The sequence below is a fragment of the Lepidochelys kempii genome, chromosome 6, assembly GCF_965140265.1.
Source record: "Lepidochelys kempii isolate rLepKem1 chromosome 6, rLepKem1.hap2, whole genome shotgun sequence".
NCBI lineage: Eukaryota > Metazoa > Chordata > Testudines > Cheloniidae > Lepidochelys > Lepidochelys kempii.
Genome location: NC_133261.1, coordinates 67,101,186 through 67,121,969, shown reverse-complemented (window position 1 = coordinate 67,121,969; position 20,784 = coordinate 67,101,186). Strand labels below are relative to the sequence as shown.

Sequence of the window (20,784 nt, the reverse complement as noted above, 5' to 3'; positions counted from 1 at the left end):
CAGGTTTCCAAGTAGTTGGAGGTTTTTTGCTTTAATTTGGGCCCAGAGCAGAGACAAGGGAATTGTCTTTTTCTGTAGGCTGACCATCACTATCAGAGAATAGGTATTCTATTCCAGCACAGCAAAATTTTACAGCCAAGTTTTGTTTATTTCTAAACCTCGGGTGTAAAGTTAGTTAAAAACAGAGAGGTTAGAATGGCCAAATCCTCGGCTCGACTACAGCTGGAATTAGCCAAATTTCAGGCTGAGGAAAAACAAAGGGAACATGAAAGACAAATAGAACTCATGCGGCTGGAGAAGGAGGTACAGGAGGCTGCCCACAAGAGGGAAATGGAGGCAAGGAAGCATGTGGAGGAGATGGAGAGGATAAAGGCCCAGCAGAATATACCAACAAACCCTAGCAATCCTTCTCCAGGTACCACTTCCCATCCCAGAAAGTTCCCCACCTACAAGGCAGGTGATGATACTGAGGCCTTCTTAGAAAACTTCGAAAGGGCCTGCCTTGGGTACAACATCTCTACTGACCAATACATGGTAGAGCTGAGGCCGCAGCTCAGTGGACCCTTAGCTGAGGTGGCAGCTGAAATGCCTAAAGAACATATGAACAAGTATGAACTGTTTAAATCCAAGGCGAGAGTCAGAATGGGGATAACACCCGAGCAGTCTCGTCAGAGGTTCCGAGCCCTAAGGTGGAAACCAGACATGTCATTTACCCGACATGCCTACCACATTGTGAAACATTGGGATGCCTGGATATCAGGAGCAAGTGTTGAATCTCCAGTAAATTTGCCCTTCCTAATGCAAATGGAACAATTTTTAGAGGGTGTTCCTGAGGAAATAGAAAGATACATCCTAGATGGGAAACCCAAAACTAATTGAGGCAGGAGAGATTGGAGCCAGATGGGTGGAGGTGGCAGAGAAGAAGAAAACTGGTCGCAGTTGGAGCGGAGACCAGAAGGGACCACCCCAGACCACACCCTATTACCGGGGGCCGCCCAAAGCCCCACCTACCTCCCAAAGAACCCTCCAGACCCCTTATCGTCCCACCACCCCGTTCTCCAGCAACCCACCTCGCCCCGGTGACCCGTCAGCTGGACGATGTTTTAAATGTAACGAGCTGGGGCATGTAAAGGCCAACTGCCCCAAGAACCCCAACAGATTACAGTTCATTGCACCGGAATCACACCAGAGGTCCACAGGCCCAGATACCTCCCAGATACCCTTGGAGCGGAGGGAAACTGTGAGTGTGGGCGGGAAGAAGGTCACCGCGTGGAGGGACACCGGAGCACAAGTGTCAGCTATCCATGCTTTCTTAGTGGACCCCAATTTAATCAACCCAGAGATCCAAGTGACGATTCAACCCTTCAAGTCCAACTCTTTCAATTTGCCTACAGCCAAGTTGCCTGTCCAGTACAAGGGCTGGTCAGGAATGTGGACTTTTGCAGTCTATGATGATTATCCCATCCCCATGCTGTTGGGGGAAGACTTGGCCAATCACGTGAAGCAGGCCAAGAGGGTGGGAACGGTCACCCGCAGCCAGGCTAAACAAGCCGTGAGGCCTAGCTCTGTTCCGGAAACTTCTATCAGGGCCCGGTCAGAGGTGATGGACCCGGACCCCAGGCCAATGTCTGCAACAGCAGTAGTGGATCCAGTCCCAGAGACCCAGACGGAACCAGTCCCAGAACCGGAACCAGCCGAACAACCAACACCAGACCCCGTGTCAGCACTGAATCCAGTACTTGCAACCTCAACACCAGAGGGCCCCACTGAACCTGAACTGGCAGCAGCCGATAACCCTACCCAAGAGGCTCAGCCGGAGCCTGAATCCCAACATAGTGCACCAGCGGAGAGCGGTTCACAGTCAACAGAAGCAGCTCCATCCTCTATATCGCTTCCAGAGGGACCAAGCCTATGTCCCCAATCCAATGAGGAACTGATGTCTCCAGCATCAAGGGAACAGTTCCAGACCGAACAGGAAGCAGATGAAAGCCTCCAGAGAGCGTGGACGGCGGCACAGAGCAACCCACCGCCTCTCAGGTCTTCTAATCGATCCAGGTTTGTTGTAGAAAGAGGACTTTTATACAAGGAAACTTTCTGGGGGACACCAGGAAGACTGGCATCCTCAGAGACAGTTGGTAGTTCCCACTAAATACCGGGCCAAGCTCTTGAGCTTAGCCCATGATCACCCTAGTGGCCATGCTGGGGTGAACAGGACCAAAGACCGTTTGGGGGGGTCATTCCACTGGGAGGGAATGGGCAAGGATGTTTCTACCTATGTCCAGTCTTGTGAGGTGTGCCAAAGAGTGGGAAAACCCCAAGACCAGGTCAAAGCTCCTCTCCAGCCACTCCCCATCATTGAAGTTCCATTTCAGCGAGTAGCTGTGGATATTCTGGGTCCTTTTCCGAAAAAGACACCCAGAGGAAAGCAGTACATACTGACTTTCATGGATTTTGCCACCCGATGGCCAGAAGCAGTAGCTCTAAGCAACACCAGGGCTAAAAGTGTGTGCCAGGCACTAGCAGACATTTTTGCCAGGGTAGGTTGGCCCTCCGACATCCTCACAGATGCAGGGACTAATTTCCTGGCAGGAACTATGAAAAACCTTTGGGAAGCTCATGGGGTAAATCACTTGGTTGCCACTCCTTACCATCATCAAACAAATGGCATGGTGGAGAAGTTTAATGGAACTTTGGGGGCCATGATACGTAAATTCGTAAATGAGCACTCCAATGATTGGGACCTAGTATTGCAGCAGTTGCTCTTTGCCTACAGAGCTGTACCACATCCCAGTTTAGGGTTTTCCCCAGTTGAACTTGTATATGGCCGTGAGGTGAAGGGGCCATTGCAGTTGGTGAAGCAGCAATGGGAGGGATTTACACCTTCTCCAGGAACTAACATTCTGGACTTTGTAACCAACCTACAAAACACCCTCCGAACCTCTTTAGCCCTTGCTAGAGAAAACTTACAGGATGCTCAAAAAGAGCAAAAAGCCTGGTATGATAAACATGCCAGAGAGCGTTCCTTCAAAGTAGGAGACCAGGTCATGGTCTTAAAGGCGCTCCAGGCCCATAAAATGGAAGCATCGTGGGAAGGGCCATTCGTGGTCCAGGAGCGCCTGGGAGCTGTTAATTATCTCATAGCATTCCCCACCTCCAACCGAAAGCCTAAGGTGTATCATATTAATTCTCTAAAGCCCTTTTATTCCAGAGAATTAAAGGTTTGTCAGTTTACAGCCCAGGGAGGAGACGACGCTGAGTGGCCTGAAGGTGTCTATTACGAAGGGAAATGTGCTGGTGGTGTGGAAGAGGTGAACCTCTCCATGACCCTTGGGCGTATGCAGCGACAGCAGATCCAGGAGCTGTGCACTAGCTACGCGCCAACGTTCTCAGCCACCCCAGGACTGACTGAACGGGCATACCACTCCATTGACACAGGTAATGCTCACCCAATTAGGGTCCACCCTTACCGGGTGTCTCCTCAAGCTAAAACTGCTATAGAACGGGAGATCCAGGATATGTTACAGATGGGTGTAATCCGCCCCTCTGAAAGTGCATGGGCATCTCCAGTGGTTCTAGTTCCCAAACCAGATGGGGAAATACGTTTTTGCGTGGACTACCGTAAGCTAAATGCTGTAACTCGCCCAGACAACTATCCAATGCCACGCACTGATGAACTATTAGAGAAACTGGGACGGGCCCAGTTCATCTCTACCTTGGACTTAACCAAGGGGTACTGGCAGGTACCGCTAGATGAATCTGCCAAGGAAAGGTCAGCCTTCATCACACATCTCGGGCTGTATGAATTTAATGTACTCCCTTTCGGGCTGCGAAATGCACCCGCCACTTTCCAAAGACTTGTAGATGGTCTCCTAGCGGGATTAGGAGAATATGCAGTCGCCTACCTTGACGATGTGGCCATATTTTCGGATTCCTGGGCAGACCACCTGGAACATCTACACAAAGTCCTTGAGCGCATAAGGGAGGCAGGACTAACTGTTAAGGCTAAGAAGTGTCAAATAGGCCTAAACAGAGTGACTTACCTTGGACACCAGGTGGGTCAAGGAACTATCAGCCCCTACAGGCCAAAGTGGATGCTATCCAAAAGTGGCCTGTCCCAAAGTCAAAGAAACAGGTTCAATCCTTCTTAGGCTTGGCCGGTTATTACAGACGATTTGTACCGCACTACAGCCAAATCGCTGCCCCACTGACAGACCTAACCAAAAAGAATCAGCCAAATGCTGTTCAGTGGACCGGAAAGTGTCAGAAGGCCTTTAACAAGCTTAAAGCGACACTCATGTCTGACCCTGTACTAAGGGCCCCAGACTTTGACAAACCGTTCCTAGTAACCACAGATGCATCCGAGCGTGGTGTGGGAGCAGTTTTAATGCAGAAAGGACCTGATCAAGAATTCCACCCTGTAGTGTTTCTCAGCAAAAAACTGTCTGAGAGGGAAAGCAACTGGTCAGTCACTGAAAAAGAATGTTATGCCATTGTCTACGCTCTGGAAAAGCTACGCCCATATGTTTGGGGACGGCGTTTCCACCTGCAAACCGACCATGCTGCACTAAAGTGGCTTCACACCGTCAAAGAAACTAACAAAAAACTTCTTCGGTGGAGTTTAGCTCTCCAAGATTTTGATTTCGACATCCAACACATCTCAGGAGCTTCTAACAAAGTGGCTGATGCACTCTCCCGTGAAAGTTTCCCAGAATCAACTGGTTAAAATCGTCCTTGAGATGTGGAAAATATTGTTAGTCTTTATGTACTTGGTAGTATATTTAGAGATGCATGTGTCTTATTAACTCTGTTTTCCTAGAGCTCCAGGAAGAAATCCCAGCCAGTGTTTCACCCTAGCTGAGATTTGGGGGGCGTGTCATAAATATAAAGGGAAGGGTAAACCCCTTTGAAATCCCTCCTGGCCAGGGGAAAGCTCCTCTCACCTGTAAAGGGTTAAGAAGCTAAAGGTAACCTCGCTGGCACCTGACCAAAATGACCAATGAGGAGACAAGATACTTTCAAAAGCTGGGAGGAGGGAGAGAAACAAAGGGTCTGTGTCTGTCTGTAGTCGTCTTGGCCGGGGACAGAACAGGAATGGAGTCTTAGAACTTTTAGTAAGTAATCTAGCTAGGTATGTGTTAGATTATGATTTCTTTAAATGGCTGAGAAAAGAATTGTGCTGAATAGAATAACTATTTCTGTCTGTGTATCTTTTTTGTAACTTAAGGTTTTGCCTAGAGGGGTTCTCTATGTTTTTGAATCTAATTACCCTGTAAGATATCTACCATCCTGATTTTACAGGGGGGATTTCTTTATTTCTATTTACTTCTATTTTTTATTAAAAGTCTTCTTGTAAAACACTGAATGCTTTTTCATTGTTCTCAGATCCAAGGGTTTGGGTCTGTGGTCACCTATGCAAATTGGTGAGGTTTTTTATCCAACATTTCCCAGGAAAGGGGGGGTGCAAGTGTTGGGAGGATTGTTCATTGTTCTTAAGATCCAAGGGTCTGGGTCTGTAGTCACCTAGGCAAATTGGTGAGGCTTTTTACCAAACCTTGTCCAGGAAGTGGGGTGCAAGGTTTTGGGAAGTATTTTGGGGGGAAGGACGCATCCAAACAGCTCTTCCCCAGTAACCAGTATTAGTTTGGTGGTGGTAGCGGCCAGTCCAAGGATAACGGGGGTAATATTTTGTACCTTGGGGAAGTTTTGACCTAAGCTGGTAAAGATAAGCTTAGGAGGTTTTTCATGCAGGTCCCCACATCTGTACCCTAGAGTTCAGAGTGGGGGAGGAACCGTGACACCATTGAATATAGTTATTGTTAATGATACTGCTGCTCATGTGCTATAGTTACAGGTAGGTCATTTGGTGGTTGTGCTCCTTCTTTTACAGGGTTTGCATTTGGATGTAAAGTTACTGTATATGCCTGCCTATTTCCTTGAATCTTATTCTAGCCTCTCTCCTATCTTTTTCTATAACACAGACTTAAGTATTACATATTTAGCTCCTAAGAAAACTTGGACATTTAACATTAAAGTGTTACTAAAGCTGAATGGTAGTGTTTTAAATCCACTTTGCATTCACTTTATAGTGGTGTAAATGACAGCATAAGGTGCAAAGCAATGGAGAAACAGGCATCATGCTTATAGGATTCTTGTACTCTATGGTAAACTCACATTAATTCTGTGGCAAAGACTCCTTTTATTGCTGTATCATGTTGCAACAGACTAGGAACGGTGGCAGCTTTATTAAAAATAAAAAAGGAGGTGCTGTAAAGTTAAATAAGAAAATGATTAATAAAATTAGTACAATAGCCCCTGTGGTGCTCATTTTTTATATTAAATCCAATGTAGTTTTTGCTGTTCGTACCATTTGTTTTAAATATATTACAGATTTTTGTGCAGACAATGCATAATTACATCTTAAAAGTTGCTAGAATAGAAGATGAAGGTTTTGGCACATGAGAAAGTGTCCAGTTGACACCTAGGAAGCTGTTGAAGGGGGTCTTGAATTGTAGAATAATCACACTAGCTGGATTTTTGTGCTAAAATTATCAGCAATGTCAGCATTTAACGGTTTCACTTAAACTGTCATCTTTAAATTTCAGTGTTAACTCATTAAGATGAATGAAGTGGTTCAGACAGCTGTTTAAGCTATTTCAGGCTGTCTGCAGACTTGGAAAGACAACATTATGTTGGTTTACATTTGGTTGGCTTTAAGTTTTTTGTTGCTACCATAAGAACTAGACTTGTAAATTTTTAAAAAGTTAAGAATCTAGAGTATACATCCATGTCTGGATTCTGCACACTCTGAGCCCTGTCCATAGATAATGGCCAAGGCGGATTTCAATTTGATTTCATACTGGAGTAGAACTGTAATACCATTAACACATTTCATCTGTTTGCTCAGTTTAACTGGTAGCAGTCTTGTTACTACTTATGTTTCTCTTTGCTCCTGCCTCAACCCTCTTCCCTCCCTGCACTCCACTGTGACACATCACATGCAACTTACTCACTTGGCCAAGATTTACAAAAGTGCCTAGTGATTTTTTGGGTGCCTCAATTTTGGTGTTCCCAACTGAGGCAGTTTAAAGGAGCCTGATTTTCAGGAAGTGCTGAGCATCCATTCTCTGAAAATCAAGCCCTTTTAAGGTGGGTCAAATCGGGCACACAAAATCACTGCGACTTTTGAAAATCCTGACCTGAAGATGAGTTTATCGAATGGCCATTTTCACTTTAATGTATTTTTAAATATAAGTATACATCCACCCTTATGGGGTTGTTCTCCTTTTAAGCAGTATGTGAGAAAGATGTGATAGTTGCTTTGCTCAGAAAGGATTAATTAGGAAATTATATACAAGGCATCTCCCCTTTTTTGGATTTCTAGAAGTTACAGTGGTTCACTTCCCTTTACCAGAGGATTGTTTATATAGAATAACAGTACACAGTACGCCAAATGGTTCTTATGTCCTATTTACCTATACCTTGGATATCCTGATGCATTAAAAACCAAAGGCCACATGTCTCCAGCATCCTAGAAGTGCATATATGATGCTATAACCTTATATCCTGAATTGTGTTCTAGTAAGGACTGATTAAAAACTGAGCAAGGATTTCAGGATTTGGCCAATTCTGCTTCTGAAATCCTTGTTTCATGTCTTGACTGCAATTAATGTTTATTAATTGTGGGAATGGACTCATTAATTACAGTTTGATTTTGTCAGATTGAGGGAGCAGTTTGAGACCTCTTTTACAAGGCAAGATAATGTGTAAAGCATTCAGAAGCAGAGATTAGCTAAAAGTCAAGGCAAGACTTAAATTTGGGAAATGGCTTTTCTTGGGGGGTGAGAGGGGATCTTTGTGGATAAATCCTAGCCTCACTGTGCATGCGTTTCATTTCCCCCTTCTCCCCTTTCCTCCAGTATTGATACTCGAGAAGGTGGAAAACGGAGACCTGAGCAACAAGATATTGAAGATCACGGATTTCGGCTTGGCCAGAGAATGGCATAAAACCACCAAAATGAGTGCAGCTGGGACATATGCCTGGATGGCTCCTGAGGTCATCCGCTCCTCCATGTTCTCCAAAGGCAGCGATGTGTGGAGGTATTGATTTGGCACTGAGTACTTGGATACTAAACATTTAAGTGCTGGGGACTGCCAGGCAACCTACTGTATGCTTAATACAGTACGAATCCTGGTTAATCAAATCCCCAAACTCCTGTTTAACTAAAGCTCTGTGTCCCCTAGCTTTCCATCCTGCTGTATCATCACCCTCCTTTGAGGGTTAGGAATCCAGAACACAGGCTTTTCAAAGTGGCCAGCCAACTTCTGCAGCCCTCCAAATCCCTGTTGCTTTATGGGTTCGGACATGTGCTTTTCCAATCTTTATTACCCTCACTTCTCTGCAGTATATAAAACAAAATCTGTGCACTTATTTTAACAATTGTCTTTTGAATAAGACACACAACCAAGGTCCTATCCACTTGTGATTATTAAAGAGTTAATTTTTGAAAGTGTAAGGGATTCAGCTGATGTTCTGGCAGTATTCCAGCTCTGGTATTACATTCTGTCTATCTAAACTGCAGGGGGAGTTTTACCTGGACATGGTATTCCTTATTTTCATTCCTAAATTGGTGTGATACAGTGTCTTTTCCGGTATTCCAAGAGGTGGATACATTTCAATGGTAGGTGAAATATTGGCTGTGAGATATGCAAACTATAGTTAATGCTGTACACTTACTTGACACTTTAATAAATCACTGGGATTCTTCTGAATGGAATCTGATATGGAAAAGTAAATGATTACGATAATGCCAAATGGCCAATATTTTGTGTGTGTTTGTATGTGTGCTTTTCTTGTGATACAATCAGTAAATTCAGTGTCCAGGAGGTAGTCCCAGGATGGTGGGGTGTGTATTTGGGAAATTACATAGAGTCAGTGCTTTGGGATAGCAAATGAGATTTTCTCATGTCTGTACAAAGGTGAATGTCCCCCACTTGGTTCATTAGACTAAAGCAGCTTGCTATTGTTTTGTATTCACAGCTGGCCTTATGCTGAATTGCAGCTGGAGTGATTTGAGTGAGCAGAGGTGTTTCTCTTCATGCATTACTGTATTTGAGGGCAGGTTTTAGACATATTGTGTTTGGATTTATTTTTTCTGTGGAAAGAAGGTTCCTGAAATCCTAACACTGCTGTAACTGGACCTTATTATTATAAAGTCCTGTTATTCACAATTAGTTGGCAGCCCCCCTCTTCACATGCGGTGAATTATGTGATTATTTTTGTGAAGTAATTCAGGAAAGTGAAGGGGTAAAACTCTGCTCTGTACATGAGAGGAAGAATGGTCTAGCTGTTAGAGGAGACATGTTGGGAGGATTCTTGATTTTCCTTACGTGTGTGCCAAAGACTTGCTGGGTGGCCATGGGTAATGGATTTGGGTTTCATGCATATAGTCACTCTTGTAGATAGTGTTGAAAACCAGGACCTTTTATCACCAGACCCCAAAACTACTGCCACCTGAGCTAAAGGAGTAACTCTGTTTGCTTGCTCTGCATCAATGATAAGAGCCTGCTGTTTATTTACAGCAATGAAGGAACATGATTACATGCACTTTGCTAGTTTTCAGTGTTGCATATTTAATGCAAATCACTTCAACTTTTTGTTCCTCAGTTTCCTCATCTATATAATGTTGTTATGAAGTTTAGAACTTATCAGTACAAAGACTTTTTGATGTTGGTGCACCGGTGCATGCCTTTGGTGCAACACATGTATTCTAATGTAAAAAGTGATTTGCAGCAGTGTGGCAATACTCATTACCTTGGTGTAGCAAATCTGTACGAGGGGTTTTGCACCAAACCCCACTAAACCTGTGCAAAAAATACTCTTGGGGGAAGTCTGCGCCTAAAAATCCTGCAAAATTCTGCATGTTTTTTTCTCTAAATAACACAATATAATCACACCCCTTTCAATTATTTTGGTAATTTATTTCAAAATAGATATACTTGCTGACAGGTAACAATACAGAAAACAAAAAAGATTCAGGACATGTTTTTTGACCAGTAGATTTTCCTACTCCACAGAGCAGATGGCAATACTAATATTTCCTTGTATGTCAAGCACAGAAGACTTTAATGATATGTCTGCTCATCCAACTTGGCCTCTCAGGGCTCAGGCTGCAGGGCTGTTTTCATTGCTATGCAGACATTTGGGCTCAGACTAGAGCTGGAGCTCTAGGATCCCACTAAACCGCTGTCCTAGAGCCTCTGCTCCAACCCCAGTCTGGAAGTCTACACAGCAATGAAACAGCTCCGCACGGCAAGGCCTGTGAGCCCAAAGTGGCTCGCACAGGCCAGCCATGGGCTTTTCTTTGCTGTGTAAACATATCCTAAAGGGCAGTACATGGGCTTAGGAGTGAAGTTAGGCCATGATCTGACACAGCACTTAAATATGTGCATAAAGTATCCCCACTGAAACTGATGCTTTGCCAGATTGGCACCTTACTGAATGGCATAGCTAAGCAGTACTCAACATGTCACCGTACAGCCACTGGTCTAGAACTGAAATTGCTGCAGACAATAGATGAGAAGGGCAATGGGAGTGGAGGCTCCAGCACAGCAGTGCAGAGTGCAGGCCACTGGCTGCATGGAGGTGGGGGATCATCCTGCAGCCCGCACCCCCTCCCTGGGACGTGGATGCGGCGGTAATGCTGCGCCTCACCCTGACACAGCACAAGGGACAGGCCTGTCCCAGGAACACCCCAGGACCATACCCATCAACTCTGGGCACACTGTGATAGTGAGCAAGAGGGAGGGGCTCAGTATGGTGGTCCAGGTGTGGGGTGTGGCTGGGTGGGGGTTCAGATGTGGGAGACTCAGCAGGGGTAGGGTCTGGATCCAGGGAGGTGGTCTGCGTGCAGGAGTGGTGTCTGGATACAGGGGGTAGGGCTCGGCGAGAAAAGGTCTGTGTGTGTGTGTGTGTGTGAGGGTGGCAGATGCACAGGGGTTGGGCGGATGGCGTGGCAGCTCCTTATTTAATTATCCCTCCCCTGCGGCTAGGAAGCAATGGGTGCTGGAAGCAGCAGGGGTGTGTGCAGAGCTTCCTGCAGCTGAGGGAGGTTCCTGGGGGTGGGTGTGACCCATGCAGCAGAAGAGGAAGTCCTGTCCCCTTGCCCAGCCGGAACTAGCAGCTGGAGCCTGGTGCACCATGGGAGCCACTGGCCAAGACATCCCCAGTCCTGCCCCTCCCTGACTCTAGGCGCACTGCGAGAGGATGCAAGCGGGACAGAGTCTTGCATGCCCAGCCACAGCCCCTGAGGTGGTGATTCATGTCTCCCAACGCTGCTCCTGATGTCTGAACTAGACCTTGTTCAGGAGTGTTTCCTGGGTGGAGTGCATGAATCAATTATTCTGTGGGGAGGCATTAATTCTGCACTTGCACAGTGTTGCAGAATTCCCTCAGGAGTAAAAACAGCTCAGTGTAGACAAGGCTTTAATGAATGTGCATAGCATGTTGAGAACCTATAATATCTATGCACAGTATTATAATCCTCCTGTGAGTCCCCTCCCCATTTTCCTTGTTTCACATCTCTCAACTACAAAGTCCTGTCTTCTGGCTACCAGCCTTCTCCCAGAGAGCAGAATGAATCTCCCTTTGAAGCCATCTGTGGTGTTCTTTAGTTGGAGAGATTTGCTAGTGAGAGAGCCACGATGTTCTGCCTCTCCCCAGGTCTGAAATATTTGTTGCTTCTGTGGTATTCTTAGCCCTGGCAACAAGATACTGGCACTTGCAGGATCACAACTGAGGTGTGTTGGATAGAGCATGGTCCACTTAGGCATTGGGCCCTGGCTACATGGTGTCTGAGATACGCATATGGAGGAGCAAATATTGCCACACAGGCAATATTATCATTTGAGAGCATTAGCCTCTTCACAAACAGACACAATTAAAGACTCCTCCTCCCACCTAAGCATGCAGTTCAAATCCTTGACTGGATAGACTTTTTTTTATCTTCTTAGACCTGTCTCTCCCCCACACCACTCTCCTGGCTAATCAGCCAAATTCCAGTCTGGCTGTGATAAGCATCCTTACAATTAATCTCTATAAGAACAACAACAATTAGCTGTCTCCCTTCCTGAGGTATGCAAACTCTTTTATCCCAACACCTTTCCCAAAAAGTCTCTCAATTTATTGGAAGAGCTCCTGTCTGAATGGGGGTCCTAGCCTTTTGACAGAGGTCTTATCTAGCTCATCTCCTTGATGTACAAATGCACAGGTAGCTGTTGGAGAAGATGCTTATTATAGGCCACAGCAATATTCTGAGGAGTGGTTTCTGCCACCAGTGCCCTAGTTAGGCCTGCTGGTAAACAATAATTTGCACTTATCTAGAATGCATGCCTTACTAGTCTCACTTTATTTTTTTATGTTGCAGTAGCACCTAGGAGCCCCAGTCACAGACAGTGCTGTACAAACACATAACGAACAGTCTCTCCAGCTGAGGCTCTCAATGTACTTTATAGACACTTAATTCTTACAACAGCCCTGTCAGGTAAAATAGGTATTTATTTCCACTTTGCAAAGGGTGAAAATGAAGTGCAGAGATTGCAACTTGTACATGGTCACACAGTAAGTAGATATCAGCTGGATCCTGTAACTACTTAACTGTGATTCCTGTCTGTTGTTTGCCACACACCAAACATCACTACTCCTAAAAACTTTAAAAATGGATGTCCATACCTTTCTATTTGTAGATGTGGTTTCTGCTGATATCTAGAATACCTTGCTTTTGTATAGCACCTTTCATCCATGGATGTAGCTCACCTGGGAAGGGGCATGCCCAGCAAACTACTTCAATATTCAAATCTTGTTTTATAGGACATTACCCCTATTTATTCCTCTGTACATTTTCCTTTCTCCCAGCTTCTGGAATGCTCAGTTGTTTTTTGGAAACATCCAAAAATGGGTTTTGGTGGGGGAAGGGAGGAATCTCAAAGTAAACGCTTCCTAGAGAGCCATTTTATTAGTGAGGAGAAGTGCAAGACCAGCAGGCCATATGGGGGTGTAACAAGGTTTTTTCCATTTTCTCATGGAAACTTCTAACCGCTGTGTGTACTTTACTTTGATACATTTACACTTTTTACAATAAATTTTTTCTTTCTGTGTCAGTGATACTACCATAATGCAGGAAGTGATGTCACAATATCGCCTAGCCTCTTTAATTAAATATGTACAAGATGCACCTTCAGACCAATTATCTGCCCAGAATTTTAAAATTTTCACCTGTGGAAATAGAGTAGTGGAACCATTTAGATGTGTCTGACGAGCAGATTGAGAGGATTCAGAGTCTGGTATTGGATATAGATTATTCTTATTCTTACCTTTTAGAATGCTAATTTGAATCCAGCCGAGTCTGTTGTGACTGAAACAGACCATGCAACGATCTAGGTGAAATGAGTTCATGGTAGGCAGTTCCTATCCCAATTGATAGGTGCTTATCTCATGAACACTGTCCAGCTACTGTCTCAAAATCACGAATTATCCTCTGTTTGCATTCTTAACAGAAAAGCCAAGAATTCAGTAGTGAAGTTAAACTCCCCTTTCAGCCTCAGTGGTGGTCCCTCCAGGTCAGCATAGGGTTGGGAGGGGGAAGCTGGCACTTCATGCTATACCTGTTCTGAGGATAAACAGTCTCCCGGGCTCAGTCCAGTACTATTTGTCAGCACTAAATTATAATTAGTACTTTTTAAAAATGAAGTAAGATTTCATTCTTGATAGAAATGATTTGTTTTCCAGGTGGGTTTTACATTAGGAAGGTGAAGGAACTTGGCTGTGGGGTTCCATCCTTTGGATCCCCTGTCTGACTTTGCTGTTACTTGTTGGGAGGGGGGGAAATTCCTTTTTCATGTTAAGTGCAGACCCTTGAGGGAGGCAGAGAAGGAAAACAGAGCACTACTGACATTTAAAAATTAAAAACCAGAGGAGGAATTAAGACCTTTGAATAAGTTCAGAGACGTCAGGGAAGGTGGCAGTATCACATAGCCCCTCCAACTCTCTGAAAATCCACTGAGTAGGATTGAACTTGATGTTGAATGTCTTAAAGGATTACTGGATTACTAGGAGATGATTAATTATTCATACAAATGTTGGTTCACTTGGGTGTACAGTCAGTATCATGTGGTTCCTCTTGTAATTAAAGTCCAAACAACACTCCAGAATGCTGTAAAAAGATCTGGGCCTCATCTCCTTCTCTATCTCCTTAGTGGGGATAGAGAGTCTCTCCTGCTGTTTTTCCTTTCAGTGTGTTAACCTCTCCCACCCTCTGGTTTCTGTTTTGTGACCACCAACCTTCTGCATGAGAGGGGCTGAAAGACACTGTGTGTTCAATATCTGTCATTATCACTTCTTAATTGGTTGGAAAAGTGCAGCTTTCCCTTACCATTTGGGGCTGAGAACATTATCTCCAGAGAATTCTGAGCACCCTACAGAAGAAATGGTGACAGGATTGGGAGCAGGAATCAAAATCATGTCTCCTGCAAGCATTTAAACTCGGCACCAGATTGCTGGAATCCCATATTTGCCCATCCCCTCTGCTTTTTGAAACTTCCCTGCAGAGAGAGTATCATGTTCATAATGCTTGCCCTGCAGCATTCATAGAAGCAGCGGCTGCAGAATGAGACTGTTGAGGGACCTGGTAAATTTCATTCTGCTGCTACTCCTGGATGAGGAAAAAAGACGAATGTATGATCTGTTGCTGGAGCTGCTCCTTCAGAGATACAAGAGAGACAGACTACTTCTTAGACAATGTCCTGTTGAACCTCTTGATACTATCACCTTAAACCTCTGCATCTGTCTCATAAGACTGAATGACATGACAGAACAGTGTATGGTATGTTGGGTTGATATTGCCTTCTAATGTATTATGTCACATCAGTTGCTAAATAAAAAGCAGGACATGATTCATATTCCAACTTCACATCACTTAAAAATTTCCCTTATGGCTTAAATCGGATTTGGTGCTTCCTTCCCTTCTTTTGTGTTGCTGTCAGCGATAAGTGGCTGCCCTCTTTCATTCCAGAGGTATTTGCTATAATTAGAAAAGTGCTGTGGGATGTTTCTGAATGAATGTTAAATAAACAGTAAATTATGAATGGTACATCAGTTCATGTACAGTAGGACCTAGTTGTATGACATGCTCTTTAGTGTCAATAGATGTCCGGTACAGACACATCTACTTGGTTCAAGACACTTCAGGTTTTTCCAAACATGGGTGCCAGCTTGCCTGGGGATAAGGTCTGGGATGGTGTTTCACGGCCAAGCCTTTCCTTAACCACAGTATGGGGGAAAACCTCTAAAAGCTGAACTTCCATAAATAAAGTTGCAGCATCAAACACTGGTTAGCTGGTATGTCACCACTGCTGGCAGAAGTGCCTCTTGTGGGAGTACTCGTTCTTGTGGTAACATCATAGATAATGGTTAATATTCAAAACCCAGTACAGCTGCTGCTAAGTCAGATTTTTCAGACCCCCTGTGACGAGGTCCACTGACTACAGTGGTGCCTCCTGCAGACCATCATGGGGATTAGTTCTGCCAGCCAGTGCACCCTCTCCAGGTGATTGCCTCTCCCGTCATCTTCTCAGTCCAAGTCCTCTTCATGACTCGGCCATCTGTATTTCCTCCTTCCAGGATGGGTACTACTGTTCAGTAGTCAAGCCATTTCCCCAGTGGAATGAAGTGAATTAGGGGACCTGGGCCCACCTAATACGCTGGGTCCTGACCCAGGGACCCTGCAGATAGCAGCCCCGAACTGGGTCTCCTTAACTTCCTTCAGTGGTGCTTCATTTCCATGGACCACTTCCCCTTGGCCCCAGCACCTTCTCCCTCTTCTCAGGGCATTCAGCCAGTAAGTCTCAGCAGCCAGCCAGAATCTCCTTGTTCCCCTGGTCCCTGCCAGCAACTGTTCTGTCCAAGGTGCTACCTTTGTTGCATCTTGCTGGGAGCACAGTTCTCACTCCTTGGGCTCCCCTCAGTAACTCACTCTTCTCTGCCCTATATTCCTTTGGTACTAGCTGTCTGAGCCCCGATTGGCTGCTCCATGCAGTCTCCCTCCAATTGGCTGCTTCCTGTGCAGCTTCCCTAGGCTGCTAGGAGGACTCACCTCCCCTGCTCCTTTCTGGGAGGAGGTGTGGCAGGCCCCCAAGGCCTCTATTAATCACTAGGGTGTGTGATGAACACTCCCTCACACCCCTACAGACCTGCCAAGTCTATTTTCCCCTCTTTCCACTGCCATATTGCCCTTTCTACTACTAGACCTGCTTCCCCCCCACCCCCCGATACCTGTTTCAAGGTTTATTGCAGAAGGATTTCATAGGAAATCAGAAAATCATTTGTATTTAAAACAACAAAGAAGGCAGGGCCTGATAGTGTTTTTAAAGTCCTCCTCTTCTGTTTCCCTAACTTCTCTCATAATTTAAAGGATCCAGATGTAGATTACCCAGACTCTCTCACAAGACTTAATTCAAAGAAAATATTTTTCTCCCCTTTTTCTGAAAACCCCCTCACATTTCTGAGCTATCCACATTGCATTCTGAGATTTGTTAGGCCGACTACTAGGGACCATGCTGGAATTTTTGTCAGAAAAACACTTCTTAGCAGGAATAAATGGTAATGGCTTTATTTATTTATTTTAAATTCCAGACTCAAGTCTAAGACCTTAAGATGTAATTATTGGTGTCTAAGAACACAGTATTGTTGAAAACTGCTTGACTTTCTGCATTTCTTATGGAAATTAAACTAGGGTAGTACTAATGGGCATTCCTCCTTCCCATTGCATGGGGCTTATTGTCATGAAAAAGAGAACAGGACTAATACTGAAAGTATGGCATGTCAATGTACATACTTATTTTTAGATTTATATACATGACACCTAGCTAGCCCTCTGCTCCCCATAAACACAATCAGCTCTCCACATTGCATTTTTGTAACAGCATAACTTTAAAATGGAGTGGCATGTGGTTTTGAAGTTTTGTACCTGAGTGTATGCAGTTATATGAAATTTATGCAAAAACATAATTTGGTAGGCTTATTACCCCCTCTCCCCAGTTAGGTTGTTGGGTGGGTTATGTCACTACACATCCTTCTTTAAGGTTCAGTAGCATATTACAGGAAAGAGCTAGCATCCCTCCCACTCATCCCCCAAATAATCAGTACTCAAGTATTTTGCAGGAGTGGTATAACAAAATACTTATTTCTGGAGCACCACATTTAATCATAAATCAGTCCATATCGTTAAATTGCCACAGAAGTTACTTCTACAGGCTTGTGAACCAGAGTGATCAGAAAGACCACAAATTGCTCTGCCTTCAGGGCAAAAAGTATAGCCTAGCCACTTCTTTGACCTAGCCATCCCAAATCAATACAAGCATATAAAAGCTATTTCCTTTTGGGGGATGGAGAGGTGCAGAAATCCATCAAGGTGTGATTTGGAATTTAAGTACTTGAAAACGATAGTAATGAGCACAGTAAAAATACTTGGAAGACTAAATTCTGTCCAAAGAAAAAATGTCCAGTCTTAGTACAGATCCACATAAAATAGAGCATGTAGCAAAATAGTCTTAGAAAGTTTAGATGGTGGAATTAAGAAACTTTTGCACAATTAAAAAAAAAATATTTGCTGCTCAAAATGAAAAGGGTAAACTGTTTATTTAAAAAGAGTGAAACCCAAATTGTTGCTAGATTGACTGTGCTTTTGTAAACTTTGACAAATCAGGAGCCCTGTCACATCCTCAGGGGAAAGGGAGGATGCCAAAACAGAACCGCTAAATTCAGGAAGAGGGGGCTGCACAGATTAATTCTGGGCAAACATCCCACAAAATCAGGTGGTCTCTCTACAGATGTGTACTAGTCCATTTAAATTTTTTCTTTGTTTGTAAATGTATTTATTTAGTATCCTTTATGTGTGGGGCAGTCTTGATAAATGAGAGCCATATGCCCTGTTTCAGCTTGAGGTTTATTAAAGTGTTTGTTATAGCCAAACACACACTTTCTGTCTCTCTCCCAATAGTTACGGTGTGCTCCTTTGGGAACTGCTAACTGGGGAGGTACCATTCCGAGGAATTGATGGTCTAGCAGTAGCATACGGAGTTGCCATGAATAAACTTGCCCTTCCGATCCCATCCACATGCCCGGAACCTTTTGCCAAACTCATGGAAGGTAAGAGCCAATTGCAGTGGGAGAGAGAATGTTAATATATTTTTCTCGAGTGCTTTTGATGAGTGCCCGTTTTTGTAAGTTTCAGTAGCTCAGACCACAGAATTAGATGGCTTTACTCAGTGGACCGTGTTATTACAGAAGCCAGACTGTCTGCTATGACAGTTACTGTATCAGAAGACCTCTAGGCTACAGAAATAAAAGCCTTTGTGAAGAGGGGAAGGGGATGTTCGTGTCTTGATTGTGGGTGATGAGCTTACACCAAACCCCCAGATCCAAATACCACCACATTGAGAAAAAAGAAAAGGAGTACTTGTGGCACCTTAGAGACTAACAAATTTATTTGAGCATAAGCTTTCGTGAGCTACAGCTCACTTCCTCAGATGCATTCTGTGGAAAATACAGTGGGGAGATTTATATACATAGAGAACATGAAACAATGGGTGTTACCATACACACTGTAATAAGAGTTATCACTTATGGTGAGCTATTACCAGCAGGAGAGCGGAGGGTGGGGGGACCTTTTGTAGTGATAATCAAGGTGGGCCATTTCCAGCAATAACGTCTGAGGAACGGTGGGGGGCGGAATAAACAAGGAGAAATAGTTTTACTTTGTGTAATGACCCATCCACTCCCAGTCTCTATTCAAGCCTAAGTTAATTGTATCCAGTTTGCAAATTAATTCTAATTCAGCAGTCTCTCCTTGGAGTCTGTTTTTGAAGTTTTTTTATTGAAGAATTGCCATTTCTAGGTCTGTAATCTTGTGACCAAAGAGATTGAAGTTTTCTCCGACTGGTTTTTGAATGTTATAATTCTTGACGTCTGATTTGTGTCCATTTATTCTTTTCCATAGAGACTGTCCAGTTTGACCAATGTACATAGCAGAGGGGCATTGCTGGCACATGATAGCATACATCACATTGGTAGATGTGCAGGTGAACGAGCCTCTGATAGTGTGGCTGATGTGATGAGGCCCTATGATGGTGTCTCCTGAATAGATATGTGGACACAGTTGACAACAGGCTTTGTTGCAAGGATAGGTTCCTGGGTTAGTGGTTCTGTTGTGTGGTTGCTGGTGAGTATTTGCTTCAGGATGGGGGGCTGTCTGTAAGCAAGGACTGGCCTGTCTCCCAAGATCTGTGAGTGATGGGTCATCCTTCAGGATAGGTTGTAGGTCCTTGATGCAGTGGAGAGGTTTTAGTTGGGGGCTGAAGGTGATGGCTAGTGGCGTTCTGTTATTTTTTTTGTTGGGCCTGTCCTGTAGTAGGTGACTTCTGGGTACTCTTCTGGCTCTGTCAATCTGTTTCTTCACTTCAGCAGGTGGGTATTGTAGTTGTAAGAATGCTTGATAGAGATCTTGTAGGTGTTTGTCTCTGTCTGAGGGGTTGGAGCAAATGCAGTTGTATCGTAGAGCTTGGCTGTAGACAATGGATCGTGTGGTGTGGTCTGGATGAAAGCTGGAGGCATGTAGGTAGGCATAGCGGTCAGTAGGTTTCCGGTATAGGGTGGTGTTTGTGACCATCGCTTATTAGCACTATAGTGTCCAGGAAGTGGATCTCTTGTGTGGACTGGTCCAGGCTGAAGTTGATGGTGGGATGGAAATTGTTGAAATCATGGTGGAATTCTTCAAGGGCTTCTTTTCCATGGGTCCAGATGATGAAGATGTCATCAATGTAGCACAAGTAGAGTTGGGACATTAGGGGGCGAGAGCTGAGGAAGCATTGTTCTAAATCAGCCATAAAAATATTGGCATACTATGGGGCCATGCAGGAACCCATGGTAGTGCCGCTGATTTGAAGGTATACATTGTCCCCAAATGTGAAATATTTATGGGTGAGGACAAAGTCTCAAAGTTCAGCCACCAAGTTTGCCGTGACATTATCGGGGATACTGTTCCTGACGGCTTGTAGTCCATCTTTGTGTGGAATGTTGGTGTAGAGGGCTTCTACATCCATAGTGGCCAGGATGGTGTTATCAGGAAGATCACCGATGGATTGTAGTTTCCTCAGGAAGTCAGTGGTGTCTCAAAGATTGCTGGGAGTGCTGGTAGCGTAGGGCCTGAGGAGGGAGTCTACATAGCCAGACAATCCTGCTGTCAGAGTGCCAATGCCTGAGGTGATGAAGTGTCCAGGATTTCCAGGTTTATGGATCTTGGGTAGCAGATACAATACCCCAGGTTGGGGTTCCAAACAAACACCTACAAGATCTCTATCAAGAATTCTTACAAGTACAATACCCACCTGCTGAAGTGAAGAAACAGATTGACAGAGCCAGAAGAGTACCCAGAAGTCACCTACTACAGGACAGGCCCAACAAAGAAAATAAGAGAACGCCACTAGCCATCACCTTCAGCCCCCAACTAAAACCTCTCCACTGCATCATCAAGGACCTACAACCTATCCTGAAGGACGACCCATCACTCTCACAGATCTTGGGAGACAGGCCAGTCCTTGCCTACAGACAGCCCCCCAACCTGAAGCAAATACTCACCAGCAACCACACACCACACAACAGAACCACTAACCCAGGAACCTGTCCTTGCAACAAAGCCCGTTGTCAACTGTGTCCACATATCTATTCAGGAGACA

General features: G+C 44.6%; 1 protein-coding gene across 1 annotated transcript in view; it reads left to right on the top strand.

Annotated features, from left to right (window-relative positions):
- The window catches only part of MAP3K9 (mitogen-activated protein kinase kinase kinase 9), an 89,782-nt gene that overhangs the window by 31,447 nt on the left and 37,551 nt on the right, over positions 1–20,784 (top strand). The window contains exons 3-4 of the mRNA XM_073348505.1: positions 7,917–8,097; positions 18,051–18,199. Of these exons, the coding sequence (XP_073204606.1) occupies positions 7,917–8,097; positions 18,051–18,199 (330 nt within the window). The remainder of the gene's footprint in view (positions 1–7,916; positions 8,098–18,050; positions 18,200–20,784) is intronic.